General features: G+C 42.9%; 1 protein-coding gene across 1 annotated transcript in view; it reads right to left on the bottom strand.

Annotated features, from left to right (window-relative positions):
• Positions 1 to 453: 453 nt before the first annotated feature.
• CMSS1 (cms1 ribosomal small subunit homolog) overlaps positions 454 to 16,468 on the bottom strand; it is a gene marked incomplete at both ends in the record, with an annotated part of 375,234 nt that continues 359,219 nt past the window's right edge. Inside the window, 5 exons of the mRNA XM_080696219.1 lie at positions 454 to 537; positions 3,819 to 3,907; positions 10,144 to 10,231; positions 10,624 to 10,684; positions 14,560 to 14,662. Of these exons, the coding sequence (XP_080552345.1) occupies positions 454 to 537; positions 3,819 to 3,907; positions 10,144 to 10,231; positions 10,624 to 10,684; positions 14,560 to 14,662 (425 nt within the window). The remainder of the gene's footprint in view (positions 538 to 3,818; positions 3,908 to 10,143; positions 10,232 to 10,623; positions 10,685 to 14,559; positions 14,663 to 16,468) is intronic.

Here is a 16,468-nt window from a genome sequence, read left to right as displayed (position 1 = left end):
CTGCCACCCTTCACACAGGGACAGTGCTTCACAGTTTACATATCTGCTCCACATGTACCATCTCCTGGAATCCTTAACAACCCTCTGAGATATCACTCCCATTTTTCAGCTGATGAGACTGAGGCTCAGATAGAGAAGGACTTGCCTCAGGTCACACAGCTGCTCTTTCCTGTGTCCTGCAGTTATGGCAGAGGACAGTGAGTGAGAGAAAAACTCAGTCTTTTCAACGAGGATCACACATGAGCTGGTGATTCTTTATTATACAAGGTAGTTGGCAGGAGGGCAGATTCAGCTGTTAAAGAATCCCCATCACACAGTCCCAGCGACCCAAGTGGCGATGCAGTTAACATAATAAAAATAGTAGTTGATGATTACTGAGGGCTTGCAATGAGCTGTCATCTTCAAACATTATGCAGATTCCACCAAAACTCGTATCTTCATGGGGACCCGAACTTAGAAAAGGCCCAGCTTCAAGGATTCCGACTTGCATAGACTTAGTACTCCCATTTCTAGAAGCTCAAAAACCTCCTTTCTTATCTAAATGAGAGAAAAGATAAAAAATAAAAAAAGTTTTAGGTCAAGCAAAGGTGATCTTCAAGAAAAATTCAACCATCTGGGCGCTCAGGTATTTACCCAGCTGTTATGACCAGAATCAGAGGGGCCACAAGTCCTGATCCACATTTGATTGAGAGTCGAAAGAGTCAGGTATATAAAGGAAGAGGTACTATATAAGGTTTTATTAAAGTGCCCTTTTGTTTCCAGCGGAGGCTGGCATCGGAGCCTGCCTTGAGGCAAGGCCGGTAATGGGGCCTCTGAGGCCAGGATAAGAGCCTGCCGAGGGGTTAGGCCGGTGCTGGGGCCAGTGAGGCCGGCATCGGAGCCTGCCGTGAGGCATGACCCGTGCTGTGGCCTCCGAGGCCGGGATTGGAGCCTGCGGAGGGGTTAGGCCACTGCTGGGGCCAGTGAGGCCGGCATCGGAGCCTGCCGTGAGGCAAGGCCGGTACTGGGGCCTCCGAGGCCAGGATAAGAGCCTGCTGAGGGGTTAGGCCGGTGCTGGGGCCAACGAGGCCGGCAGCGGAGCCTGCCGTGAGGCATGACCAGTGCTGGGGCCTCCGAGGCTGGGATCGGAGCCTGCCGGGGGTTAGGCCGGTGCTGGGGCCAGTGAGGCCGGCATCGGAGCCTGCCTTGAGGCAAGGCCGGTACTGGGGCCTCCGAGGCCAGGATAAGAGCCTGTCGAGGGGTTAGGCCGGTGCTGGGGCCAGTGAGGCCGGCATTGGAGCCTGCCGTGAGGCATTACCAGTGTTGGGGCCTCCGAGGCCGGGATCGGAGCCTGCCGAGGGGCTAGGCTGGTGCTGGGGCCAGTGAGGCCGGCATCGGAGCCTGCCTTGAGGCAAGACCGGTACTGGGGCCTCCAAATCCGTGATCGGAGCCTGCCAAGGGGTTAGGCCGGTGCTGGGGCCAGCGAGGCCGGCATCGGAGCCTGCCTTGAGGCAAGGCCGGTACTGGGGCCTCCGAGGCCAGGATAAGAGCCTGCCGAGGGGTTAGGCCGGTGCTGGGGCCAGCGAGGCCGGCATCGGAGCCTGCCTTGAGGCATGACCAGTGCTGGGGCCTCCGAGGCCGGGATCGGAGCCTGCCGAGGGGTTAGGCTGGTGCTGGGGCCAACGAGGCCGGCATTGGAGCCTGCCATGAGGCTAGGCCGGTTTCTGGCCTCCGAGGCCGGGATTGGAATCCTGCCAAGGGGTTAGACCGGTGCAGGGGCCAATGGCCAGCATCGGAGCCTGGCGTGAGGCAAGTTCACTCCTGCGGCCTCCAAGGCTGGGACCAAAGCCAGCTTAGGGGTTAGACCGGTTCAGGGGCCAGCGAGACCAGAACTGGGGCCTCCCATGAGGCAAGGCCACTGCTTGAGCCAGCGAGGTCTGGATCAGTCCACTGAGTAGCCAGGCCACTACTGGGACCATCAAGAGTGGGACTGGTACTTGCAACGCAGCATGCACAGAGAAATATCGCAGAAAATATAAATCAGACGCTTCTCTTAATCAGCAATAACTGGGAGGAAAAGGGCAACAGGAAGAGGTTGAGCTATAGAAAGGGCCCTATAGTGAAGCAACTAATGTGACCAATCAGAGGGTATGTAATACTGGAGGACGGAGCCTCTTTAAAACGCAGGAGGTACATAAACAAATGTATCAAAGTAAATCACCAAAGAAGTGTGGGATGGAGGGAGGGGGAGGGAATGGGATGGGGGCTGGAGGAGGGCTGATTGGATGATGTGTGCTTGTATATCCTCTCAAGTCTTGTACTCCAATGTGATTGATATATGACTACAATGCACCAATTTAAAAAATAAATTAATTAAAAAAAATAAAGTGCCCTTTTGTTTGTAGCCTTTCAAATAAAATGGTTCAAATAAACAGATTCAAGGACTCCAAGTGTGCTTTCTGGAGTACAGATTAATAAGCAATATTCTAATATAGGATTTTTATTGCCTTAGAATTACTGCTAATGACATAATAACATAATAAAATATATAAAATAGCCATAATGACAAAGTTTTTTGACTTTCTCATGTTATAATTAAAAAACTAGTGAGTTATTCAGATTTAATGTTGTAATTGAAGTCATCAAATAGGGCTTCATGTACCTAACATAAAATTTATTAGGATAGTTTTAAGAAGACAGTGGGTTCAGGAGGTGGAGTGCATGACTGTGTGTGTGCGCGTGCACAGGTGTGCATATATAGTGAATAAAACAAATTGCTCTTTAATCTGAATGATGTCTGATACAACTCACCAATACAGTCAGGTGTGGTGAATCTGGGGATATAGTTTAAGTGGTGTGGTGAATCTGGGGATATAGTTTAAGTGGTAAACTAATTTATTTTGCATGCCTGGAGGAGTAATTCCAAGCCTCTTGGAAAGTTACTACCATCATTTATTTTAGGTTGGTGACTGGCAGCCATGCTTCTAACTGTATTACCCTTCACCTTTTCTATCAGCTACTTTGAAACATCAGACTACATTAAAACACTGGCCCTAAGGTAACATTGTGGGTGGCAAAATAAAATTTTCATATTATGGTGGTAATGGATTGCTTTCATAAGTATATAAGGAGCTAATACCATTCTCACAAAGGCATTCAATTCTAATCCACTGAGACATCAAAAAACTTTCCCTTCCCCACAAAACCAAAATATCTGTCTAAATAAAGTGATTTTTGGAGGATGTGGAGATTTTGGAAACAAGGCCAGTTTTCTTTCTCCCAATTTGGCCAAAATACACATGTAAGAATGAAAAGCAAAGATGGTGTGTCTACAAAGGGACAGAAAGTGCCAGGTCTTTAGACCTTCCATATTCTCAAAGGTAAAGGACAGATGTTGTCATTTAATGAGCAACAAAACATATTCCTTTTTTTTTTTTTTTTGCGGTACTGGGGTTCCTGGAAGCCCTTCTACCTCCGGGCTACACTCCCAGACCTATTTTATACTTTAATTTGGAAACAGGGTCTCCTAAGCCAGCGCGCGCGGTTGGCTTTGAACCTGCGTGATCCTCCTGTCTCTGCCTCCCAAGCGCGGGGATTACAAGCGTGCGCCACCACGCCCAGCCAATATATTCCTTTAATACACATGGAAAGGATAGTCACGTGTAAGGGGATGAGGTGTTCTTCCTAATTGTGGTTATCTCAAAGATAAAAGACAGATATCATGTCAAAAGCCAGAATGTGCGGAACCCCACGTCACAGACTTCATAACTGTGTCCTAACTCAAGTTCAACTTGAAAAAAAAAAAGTGATTGCAGACAATTGCTGGTGATACATGGTACCTCTGGGACGTCCATCATTCTCCTCAACTTCCGATCTCTCCAGTTCCAGTCAAAGACCAGGAACTTCAAGGGGTTCAAGTTAAGGCCATCTGTAGGAGACAGTGAGAGAGGTGCTGTAGTAGAGACTTCATGGAGGGGGTTTTTTCCACAGGAGTTTTAGCCTCCGGGCTGCTTTCTGCCTTATTTGCTCTCCTTTTCCTGGCAACTAATCTCTGCACGTGGAGTGCTGCCGTTGCCTGGTGGAAGCACACATGGCCTCTGGGACTTGCCCTCCTTCCTGTACCATCACTGCCCTAGGTGATGCTCCTGAGCTGGCCCTGCCTCTGGTTCATGAAGCCCAGAGGTGGAGGGTCTAATAAGCTGTATCCTGCAGTCAGGGCAGTGGCCTTTTAGGGGAGACCAGTGCGCCAGTGTCTGCAGGACTCTGAGGATGTGAGTGGGGAGCAAGTGAGGACAGAGTTGGAGCCTTCCTTGTTTTAGGCAGGAAAGAAAGTCCACAAGAACAGCTCTATTCGAAGTCAGCTATTCTTTGCTAATGCTGGTAAATAATCTAAGGACTCCATCCCCTCTTTTCCTGTCTATCTAGAATACAAGTATTGAGGGCCAGAGGACCATGGGGACTGTCTGGTCCTCAGAGGTCGCAACGTTGGGCAGTCAGTTTTTCCTACTGCTCCAAGCTGGTGCACATCACTTGTGCAAACAGTACCTGAAGCCCTCCCTGACCTGTAGCACTTTCTTGCAGCTTTTCCCTGGGCTATTTCAATCTCTCTCTTTGCCCTAAATATTTTTTCATAATTTAAATATTTTTTCTTATTTAAAGCTCTCTTCAAAAGTGAAATAAAAATAGTAAACTAGGAAAGACAATGGGGTGATAGTCTTTCATTAAAGATCACTCAGTGCTGGAGGGAGAACAAGCAAGTACATCCCCCGGGGGTGAAATTAGGCTGTACATCCTAAGAACCTTAAACTGTTTAGCATTTGACAAATAGTTTTCTTTCTATGACACTCTAGGAAAAAACAGAAACTCAATTACATGCAAAGATGCTCACTGCAGTATTATGTATAACTGTAAAATAAAAGAGAGAGATAGAGAAAACAACAAAAACCCTAAATATTTTACCAGAAAAGAACTGTAAAACCAAAAACCAACATAACTTTATAACAGAATGATATATGGATATTGCAACTGTAAAGTTATAAGCTATAATATGGTTTCTGCTTTGTAAATATACATGTTTACATATGTGAATATACAAATAATAAAAAAGACTGAGAGGTTGGGTGTGGTCCTGTACTTGGGAGCCTGAGACAGGAGGAATGTAGGTTTGAGAACAGTTCAGCAATTTAGAAGACTTCCAACAACCTAATTTCTTCTTGTTGTTGTTTTCTGAATCTTTTTTATTCCTCCATCAGGATTCCTCTGAACGTGCGACCTGACAGAGTTAGGCTTAAAAATACACAATCAGAAAAACAAAACTAAGCCGGGCGTGGTGGCGCACGCTTGGAATCCCTGCGCTTGGGAGGCGGAGACAGGAGAATCACGCAGGTTCGAAGCCAGCTGTGCTGGCTTAAGAGACCCTGTTTCCAAATAAAAAAATATAAAAAATAGGTCTGGGAGTGTAGCCTGGAGGTAGAAGGGCTTCCAGGAACTCCAGTACCACCAAAAAAAAAAAAAAAAAAAAACCAAAAAAAAAAACTAAAAACAAGTTGATGTAAAGGCAACAAATGAGAAAATTGTGCTCACAAGAGTGAAAGCTCAGCAGAGCTCGAGAATGACTGTAGTGTAAATTATATTTTTTGTATTGTTTATTTATTTATTTTTAATGTGGATCATATTTAAAATTCAGACTGTGCTTGGTGCCCTCTCCTCCCCCCACTTATTCTCCCCCCTCCCAACATTGAGTGTCCAGGTTGACCATGCTACATTCATACTTTTACACATATTCGAATATAGCTCCTTCATTAATGAACCTCAGCCTTCAAAAACAAAAAGGGAGCCGGGCGTGGTGGCGCACGCTTGTAATCCCAGTGCTTTGGGAGGCTGAGACAGGAGGATCACACGGGTTCGAAGCCAGCCTCAGTTACTTAGTGAAGCTTTCAGCAACTTAGTGAGACCCTGTTTCAAAAAAAAAATATATATATATGGTCTGGGAGTATAGCCCGGAGGTAGAAAGCCTCTGGGTTCCAGCCGGGCTTGGTGGCGCACGCTTGTAATCCCCGCACTTGGGAGGCAGATACAGGAGGATCGCTCAGGTTTGAAGCCAGCCACGTGTGCTGGCTTAGGAGACCCTGTTTCCAAATAAAAAAATGTAAAAATAGGTCTGGGAGTGTTGGGAGTGTAGCCCAGAGGTAGAAGGGCTTCCAGGAACCCCAGTACCACTAAAAAAAAAAAAAAAAAAAGCCTCTGGGTTCTACCCTCAGTACCACCAAAAACAAAAAGGGTTGGGGTATAGCTCAGAGGTAGAATGCCCCTGGGTTTAATCCTCAGTACCAAAAAACAAACAACAAAAAGACTGAAAGGAACTATACTCGCTATGACTAAGAAGAGATGATATTTAAAGCACTTAATTTCTTTCTCTGAACCATTTTTGCATTTTCAATAGACTTGTACTATCATAAAATTCTCTTCATTATTAAATTATAACAACAAAATTCTGGGTCTGATTGTACAGATACAAAGGTATCTTCCCAAGTCTGTAAAGTCTCTTAATATATCTAACACATAAACATATTAAGTCATAAACAGTTACATAAAATGAATTATGTACCAGTGGTCTTGTTTTTCAGTTTCTAGAGTGCTAGGGCTGTTCTTTTAAACATTTTGTGCCAGGCATGGTGGTGCATGCCTAGTACTTGGAAGGCTGAGACAAGAGGATCATAGGTTCGAGGACAGCCTTAGCAATTAGTGGACTCCCATCAACCTAGCAACACCCTGTTTCAAAATAAAAGTAAAACAGGGCCAGGGGTATAGCTCAGAGGTAGAATGCCCCTGGGTTCAATCCCTAGTATTAAAAAAAAAAAACCCAAAACACTTTGTAAGTAGCCTAATACCTGTGCCTAATGAATATTAAAACATTCATCTGATCAGATTCAGAAGTAAGTTATTTCCATTAATATAATAAAATCAGCAGCTCCTTAAATGATTTTCCACATGAAATAAACCTTCACATTGAGTTCTCCTAACTCTGAAAAAATATAATTTCATAGGCTACACAGCTTCTTCCTCCCTCTCTTTTAAATAAAAAGAACAGCCCTGCTGCTGTGCGTGTGTGGCTAATCTGGTGACATAAGTAGTGCTGGATTCTAGGAAGGTGGAGGTGAATCTTTAGCTAAGGTGGTGGGGAGCAACCTGAGTCTATCCCTGGCCTCTCCTGGTGTCCAGCCAGTCTCTCTCAAATCCACATCTCACAAAAGGGCTCTGGTTGGTATCTCTGATCTGTCCATGACTTAAAATGCCATCCTTTGTCAACAAAACAAAAATTCAGACTCCTCGGCTTCCTGTTCAAGGTCCTTCCCCTCCACCAATCTACCTTTCTTTCCAATGGAATCGCCTCCTGCTATGGCCCCCAACTCTCCAAGCAAGAAAGCTGGTGTCTTAAATAAAAGCAACTAGTTGTTAGTGGAGTGCTTAGGGTGTGAAACTTGTGCTGAGCTCTTTATTGGCATTTCATTTTCGTAACAATCCTTGAAGTAGATACTGCTACTATCTCTCATTTGGATAAAGAAAAAAGGCTTAGGAAGGTCAAGTAACTTCAAAGTCACAGAGCTTATAAATTGCTGGTCCTGGGCTTAGAATTTGAGGTCTTAGTCTACACTGGGGTTTCTTAACCTCAATACTCTATTGTCTATTTACTGTCTCTTTTTGATAAGCCATGTGGATCTGCCTGCTTTTATTTGATGGGCTGATTTCCTACATATGAATACTTCCTTTGAATGTCCCTGCCTATCTTAATCCTCCCCACACTTCAGAGAACAATGAAAGCCCCTTCCCTGCAGATTCAGGCCACCATAAGAACCTCTCCCTTATTTCAAACCTCATAGGACTTAGCATTGCTCATCCAGATCTTGGCATTGACTGCCTCATGTTGTGTCATTCTATGGACACTTAACATTTCAACAGGTTCAGGAGCTCCTCGAGGGAGAAAGGCCCTGGAACCAGTTCTGGGCTGAAAGACCTAAGCAAGAGCCACTTAACCCTTCCGAAGCTCTGTTTTCTCTCACTAAAACGGGTGCTAGGCTCGGTGTAGTGACACATATCTCTGATCCCAATTTTTGGGAGGTTGAGATGGGAGGATTACAGGTTTGAGCCCAGCCCCAGCGATTTAGAGAGACCCTGTTATAAAACAGTTGTGAAGTATAGCTCAGAGGTAGAACCTACGCCCCTGGGTTTAATCCCTAGCACCAAAGAACAACAATAATCAAACAAAAAAATTTCACCTTATGCCTGGGATGAAAGGTAGAAAGAATAAAGGGATGTCCCAACATCTTTGAGGGTACACCCTGAATGACAGAAGCTTCCCACTCAGCCCATCCTGTTAAAAGTTTCCACCACTTCCCAAAAGTACCAAGCTGGGGACTGAGCCTCCACACATAGGCTTTTGGGGGGTACCCCAAAACGAAAGCACTTTATTGAACATAGTTTGATAATTTATAGGATACTTTGCATTAGATTTTATTTTTTTGAGGTCTGGGGATGGAACACAGGGGCATTCGACCCCCGAGCTACACCCCCTGCCCTATTTTTTATTCTTTATTTTGAAAAAGTGTCTCACTAAGTTGCAGAGGGCCTCACTAAGTAGCTGAGGCTGGCTGGGAACCGTGATCCTCTGGTCTCAACCTTCCCGAATGCTGGGATTACGAGTGTGTGCCACCATGCCTGGTTTAGATATGTTTTAACATAAAATCAAATGATTCTATAATTTCTACCCTTAATCAAACTTTTTTTTTTTTGGCAGTAGTGGGGATTAACTCAGACCCCTGGGTTCAATTTTACCTCAGAGATAAACTCCTAGCCCAATTCTTAATTTTTTTATTTTGAAGCAGGGTCTCATTAAGTTGCAGAGGGTCTCACTAAGTAACTGAGGGTATCTGTGAATCCATGATCCTCCTGTCTCAGCCTCACAAATAATGGGATTACAAGCATACCACCATGCCCAGCTTAATCAAACTTTTATGTGCTAGTCAGGAAGGGTACTGTGAGTGCTAAATGAGATAGCATATATATGGACATCTAACATAAACCTAGGTGTCCACAGGAACTCAATATGCTGTTTGCCTTCCATGTCGGAGGCCACCTAGTTGTTTACTTCTTTGCCTTTGCACAGAACTCTGCCTACAGTGGGTTTGATTAACTCTGGATGGTTTTCATCTGCAGAGAAACACCTGTATTTTTAGTTGCTTCCAGGCAAGTGACCATCTTTGTACTGAGATGATATTGATGTAGACATCACTTTAAGACATATAAGCCGGGCGTGGTGGCGCACGCTTGTAATCCCCGTGCTTGGGAGGCAGAGACAGGAGGATCGCGCAGGTTCGAAGCCAGCCGCAGGCGCTGACTTAGGAGACCCTGTTTCCAAATAAAAATATAAAAATAGGTCTGGGAGTGTAGCCCGGAGATAGAAGGGCTTCCAGGAACCCCAGTACCACAAAAAAAAAAAAAAAAAAGACATATAAAATAATCTAGGAATAGCTTTAGGTAGTTATAAAACAAAGTTCTATTGCCATATTAAGTAAGTGACTTGGAAATAAGTAGTGAAAAGAAACTACTAATTCTGTTTGGTAGGCAGAACAGGTAGCAGGTGCTTGGGCTGTTGGCTTTGAGATAGTCAACAAATTAAAATCCACTGGTAGATGTTATCTGGAATAATTTCTGCATAGAGTACTAAATAGAAATGCACTTGGGGAGGAATATCCTAGAATATCTGTATTCATCTACAGAAACTGCATTTTTTGTTTGTTTCAATTTGTTTTACACGCCAGCCCTCAAGCAGAATGAGTCTCAGGAAACCAAGACTGAATTACCTGAGATGAGAATGATCAACATATCCAGATCTACAAATTCTAGAGACTGCAAATTAGTGGATGAAGGCTGTGAGCCCGCCAACCTGCTCGCAGCAACTGTTGTGTGAATGTTCAGGTGCGTGAATGCAGTTGTCATCCCCCTGCATTTGTGCTCCCTGGCTGGCTGCAGACCCTTAAGGCTGAGATTCCCCTTGGGGGGACAGAGGGCTCTAGTTTCTCTCTATTCAAATGCGGTTTCCTAAACTCGCATGGGGTAGGCAGACTCCCAGCTCTGGGTAGGAGTGTCACTGCTCTCTCTTCACACCTTGTTTAACGAGATCTTTGATTCTTCCAGGCGTCCCCACTCCCAGGTGCACCACACGTTTCTCCAGCATCTTTACCTGCTCCTGGACCTGCTCCCAGATGGAAGGGAAGAGAGAAAAGAAAGCTCTGTTAAGAAAGTTCAATTACAGGCCAACTGAGAGCATTTCGTTTCAAAAGTTAAAGTAAAAAGCAAATAAAGCTATCCTTGCTTAGGATCAACTTCCAGGGCAGAGAAGAGAATTTACTTAGGAAACTGGGAAACCCACAAAGAATCTCGGAGTCAAACCTCAGCTCCTGCCTTTCTTGTACAGGCTGGAAATCCAGAATGGTTTCTAAGTATGGCATATATGGAAGATACTGAGGAAAACACTTGCTAATAAAATTAGGAGAAGAGGCCCAGGGCAGAGGTAAGGGCTGAAGTCTAGGAATGGCCCTTAGGGATCACTTATGTGTCTTCTCAGGAACCAAGACCCTTGCTTACCTTTATGTGTTTCGCGAATAATTTCATAACTTTGCTGTCTCCTCTGAATGCTGTCATTGACCTAATGAAAAGGAATAGATTGATGCTTGAGGAAACTCACTCATTCTAGGCTGTGTGGCTACTTAAGAATATCTTGCTTTAACGTGTGTGTACAAAGAGCTACCTGTATGTGTGCACACACAATGCATTTCTGAGATTTTCAGGTTAGCCCATTTCTGTAGTGCACCTGGGGTGGCCTGCTGGGCCCAGTGTCACATGCCTATAATCCCAGCTACTTGGGAAACTGAGGCAGCAGGATCTTGAGTTTGAGGCAAGTTCGAGCAACAGAGTGAGACCCTGACTCAAAAAATATCAGAAATTGGGGGAGTCCCCCCCCCCACATATTGCATTTGCTTCTAACTCTTATACGCTGGGTTAATTTTACTTAAGCTGCTTGCTTATTGAAACACACGGATCTTCACTTCTCTTATAAGATATAATTTCTGTATTTCAGGTCCCTGGCAGGAAATTTTTCTTCCAATTCTGTAGTGTAGTTCTCACACAAAATTATTTGGTTGTTGTGAGAAAAATCTTAGAGCAGCGATGTCAGCCTGTGCTTGTAGAGCCCAAGGGCATCTACTAGAATATGTTTGTGGTGGTCAAAAGGGGAGCTGGGGGATAAACCCAACAGGGGAGGGTGATACCTCCTATCAGAGCAGCCTCAGGTTTTTTTTTTTTCTACTTTGCTGACTGAGTTTCTCTGTAAAATTTCATTTGTGGTAATGCATCAATCAAAAGGAAAAAAAAGGAAGAAAGGAAAGGAGGGAGAGAACATGGAAGGAAGGAAGGAAGAAAGGAAGGAAGGAAGGAAGGAAGGGGAAGACGTGGAAGGCAGGCAGGCACTAAAGGTTGAAGTGGGGCTACAAGAGCCAGTGGGTGGAACATACGTTTGCAAAATAGTGAATTCTGTTGCAGGCAAGGTTTTACTTATGCATAAGCTTTCTCCATGGCAAAGTTAACTAGGAAGACAATTTAATATAACTCATGGCTCTCAAGAGAACAGATGTTCTTACAAAAGTTAGAATTATTAAACATTAGTCTTTATGAATAGGGCTCCTTGTGCCTGCTCAGAAAACAAATTTTCAAACCATTTAACCTTGAAATGGATCATAATATTACCAGGGACACAAAAAATAGTGAAAATTTGTAAATGAAGTGTGACAACAGAGTGCTTTTATGCCCCCTAGAAAGGAGTTTATATACAGTAAGTGCTCAAATCAATTTGACAACTTGTTTTTAAGAGGTCATTTCTGGGTCAATTTCTTTGCCATTAGCATTTCAATCTGAAATGAGTTCTGTGCTGATCATTTTTAAATAACAGAAAAGTCAATGAGAACTGCTCTGATTTCAAGACCTGAAAATACAGTTGTTCAGTAGAGTATTGAACATTAATTATGTTTGCAGCAGAAATAGTTGAAAGGAAGACTTTCACTTTCCTGGGAGAGTATATGATATGATACAATTTTATAGGTGTGTCTACATAGGAGGAGAGTTTGAAAGACTATTAAACATTTACAACCATTTTTCTGAAATCATGATTAGATTAGTTCACTAGAAAAACAGATGCTAAATAACTGCTGAGTGCCTACATTTGCACACTAGTCTGACTAACCTCCTCTTTTTCATGACTTGGGTTTTCCTTTATCTTTTGTCAAAGCCTGGTTCAGAGCAGGTCTCCCAGAGAGGGCTGTTCCCAGTATAGCCTGTCTTATCCTGTCTGCTCTTCTGTGGAAGCTCAACATTACCACTAACCCAGTGGGAAGTGGGAAGCCTTTTTTGTTTATTCTACAAAAATATAGTAAATGAAAGGGTATGTGAAGGCACTTAGTAAAGCACTGACCAATGTGTAATTTTTATTTAAAAGTTTGGTCTCTTTGGAATTTATCTTGGTATAAGAAGTGAGATATAAATCCAACTTTATTTTTCCAGATGGCTACCCCATTGTTCCAATCCAATTTATTAAATAATCCATCTTTCTCTACAGATTTCTGATGTCACCTTGGCCACAGACAGGTGATACTTTCATGTGCAGTTAGGACTACTTCTGAACTTTCAACTCTGTTCATCCAACCTGTCAGTCATGCATATGACAATTCTGATGAGGTAGAATAGAAGAAATAAAATTTTAGGTAGAAAGGAGATGCATTGGGAAGGAAAGGAAAAATATGGTTTTAAGATCTGGAATCTTCAATTTAACAGAGCTTGTTTATTCTAAAAAAGCCAGGCCCATACTTTTAAGTTATAATGGGCTGGCTCAGGAAATTCCTGAGGCAATTAAACCTGAGTGTCACCTTTTGTTGAAGTTCTGCTGTCTCTGAAAATATCCTTAAAAAGTCACACTTTTTGTTAAAAGAGCCCTGCACCCCAACAACCCCGACTCCCTGTCTCGCTCCCAAGGAGTCCTGGCCCAAAAGAAATTCTCAGCTTTTGTGAACCAGAAAGCTTCAAAGAAAGAGGCCACCATCTCATGTGCCTCTGGCCACCCCCTTTCTAAAAGGCTCATAAATAAAAGAAATGTATCTCTGAAGAGCTCTTGGCCATTTTGGGGGGGCATTTTAGCCATTTTTGGGCACTTTTAGGGCAGCTCTGGGCAGCTTTTGTAGCTCTTGGTCTCTCTTCCTGGACCACTCTCATGCTTTCGAGATGGCCCACATTTCTCCTGAATGTGTATCTTTACTTTACTTGAATTAAAACCTCTGCCTTTATCTGTGATTGGCACGTGTTGAAATTTTTTTTTTTTTTGCCATGGAAGCAAAGAACCAGTTATTGTGTTGCCCATGATAACTCCATACTATTTTAGTTATTTGTAATGTATATTTGTAATCTGATAGGAACAGTAGCTTCTCATTGGTATTCTTTTATTTTAGAATTTCCTTGCTCATTTTTCGTTGTGTATTTTACTTACATGAATTTATTTATGTACTTATTGAAATACTGAGGATTGAACCCAGGGGCATTCTACCTCTGAGCTACACCTCTAGCCCTATTTTTTATTCTTTTTTTTTTTTTTGAAACAGGGCTTCACTATGTTGTGGAGGGCCTATGTAGCTGAGGTTGGCTGCCAACTCACGATCTTCCTGTCTCAGCCTTTCAAGTACTGGGATTATAAGCATGGGCCACCATGCCTGGCTTCTTACATAAATTTAGAACTAGTTAATCTGATTAAACACAATTCTACTGAAGTTTTATTGGGAAATTGTGAAATCTGTAGACTATACTAAGTAAAATGGACATCTTGACAACATTGAGAAGTCCTATTCAAGGATATGGCTCACCTTTTTCTTTGTTCAAGATTTTTTATGTCCCTTATTTGAATTTTTTAATAAAATTTTGGTAAGCTTATTCCTTGTTATTCTATCTTTTCTTCTTATTTTAAGCCATATTCTTTGTTGCTGGTATAATCTTACTGCCTTTACTTACAATGCGTTTCACCACACAGAAGTCAGAGTGCTACTTTGAAATGACTCTGATCATGGGACTCCTCTGCTCAAAATTCTCCCGTGGCATCCCACTTCAGAGATTTCTGTGCTTCCTGTCCCTTCCCTCTGGAATACTCCTCTCAGACAGCTGGTGGCTAGAGCCTCTACTTCATTCAACAGCTTCTGATCAAATGTCATTTCCTTAAAGAAGGTTCCTGTGACCAACCTTTCAAAACAGACCCATCCATTTCTATCCCTTTGCTAAGTTTTATCCTTCCTTTACATGACTTACCAGCATCCCTGACATTATACTGTATCGTGTTTGTTTACTGTCTCTCCCCATTGGAACATAAATTCCAGGAAGGAGGAACATTTTGCTAGGACGTTTTGCTCTATCTCTAGCACATAGAAAATACCAGGTCGGCACATACCAATCACTGGGAAAACATTTATGAGACAGAACTGGGAAGGTGTCTACCTAATGAGCTCCAGGGCCCGGACAGCAGAACTACAGACGATCAGCATTAGCACTGATTTCTTCTCAATGTGGCTTTTCCGAAGTTTTACCCACTTGGGACAGACTGAAAAAAGACCACAAAATTACTCTGAATATAGTTAAGTAGAGGCCCCAAAGATGAGTATTTTCCAAGTATTTCTTGTTAGTGTTTAAGTGAAATAAAATATAATGAGCACTATTCTTTGTATTTCTACTTTCAGTTTACTCTAGATATCAGGTTAAAATAACATATCATTAACTTTTAACATAAAATGTTTAATGTGCCAAGCACCTAAATGTGACTAGTTTTAGAACTAAGTAAAAACATTCACTAAAATGCATCATTTTTACTTTCAAAAGAGATACCCAACATAAGACATAAAGTGGAGCTGATATTTAAATAATAGCCAACATTTCTTAAACCTTGTGATTAGCATTTTTAGTTCTTATAATCCAGTGAACTAGATTCTATTATTATCTAGATTTACACTGCTGAATTTGATGCTGAGACAGGTTTATAGACTCAAATTGGTATCATCAGAATTGCTTTCAATTTGAAAGACTATTAAATCTCTATATCTAGACTATTTCAATCCTGGTAATAAATAAATGACTACTTGGTATGAATAATCTAGCTATTCATGGCCACACACAGTATATACTGAGATGATCAAATTAGATTAGCGTTGTAATAGCTATGGTGTGAGTGCTGAACAGGTGAACAGAATTTCGGGATCTCATAGAGTTCATAGAGTTCAATTTTCTTATCAAAATCAGGTCCAGAGGTCCTCAGTGACTTATCTCTGGTCAAACAGCAAATACCTGGGGACCTGGGACTGGAACACCACTCTTTAGATCCCTAGACCAATGCTTCTAATGTGTGATAAAACAAAAACAAGATTCAAATGCAAATTCCCAATGCCAGAGCAAAACAGGTATAAATTAAGGTAGCTTAAAAATTACTATCAATTGGGCATGGTGGTGCACACTTGTAATCCCAGCATTCGGGAGGCTGAGACCAGAGGATCACAGTTCGCGGGCAGCCTCAGCAACTTAGCAAGGCCCTTTGCAACTCAGTGAGACCCTGTTAAAAAAAAAAAAAAAAAAGACTAAAAAAAAATAGAACCGGGGGTATATGTTGGAGGTACAATGCCCCTGGGTTCCATCCCCAGTACTGAAAAAAAAAAAAAAAAAGAAATTAATATCAAGATGGAGCCAAGAAAACTTTCTACTTAAAATCCATGTAAGCCAGGTATGGTAGAAAATGCCTGTAATCTCAGTTTTTGGTAGGCTGAGACAGGAGTATCACAGGTTCAAAGCCAGCCTCAGGAACCTGATGAGGCCCTCAACAATTTGGTGAGACTCTTTTTCCAAATTAAAAAAAGAGGGGTCTGCCGGGCGTGGTGGCGCACGCTCGTAATCCCCGCACTTGGGAGGCAGAGACAGGAGGATCGCGCAGGTTCGAAGCCAGCCGCGCGTGCTGGCTTAGGAGACCCTGTTTCCAAATTTAAAAAAAAATGTAAAAATAGGTCTGGGAGTGTAGCCCGGAGGTAGAAGGGCTTCCAGGAACCCCAGTACCACCACCAAAAAAGGGGGGGGGGTCTGGGGGATAGCTCAGAGGGTTCAATCCATGGTAACTCTCTCTTTCTCTCTCTCTCTCTCTCTCTCTCTCTCTCTCTCACACACACACACAGACACACACACACACACATTCATGTTAGGCGAAAACTTTTAAATTTATTTATTTTTCTGGTACTGGGGATGGAAACCAGGGGCATTCTACCACCTCACCCCAAGCTACACCCCCAGCCCTATTTTTTATTCTTTAATTTGAAACAGGGTCTCTCACTGAGTTACAAAGGGTCTCATTAAGTAGCTGAGGCTGGCTGTG

Source organism: Muscardinus avellanarius (assembly GCF_963383645.1).
Source record: "Muscardinus avellanarius genome assembly, chromosome: 5".
Taxonomy (NCBI): Eukaryota; Metazoa; Chordata; class Mammalia; order Rodentia; family Gliridae; genus Muscardinus; species Muscardinus avellanarius.
Note: the sequence above shows the minus strand (reverse complement) of the source record. Positions and strands in the feature narration are given on the sequence as shown.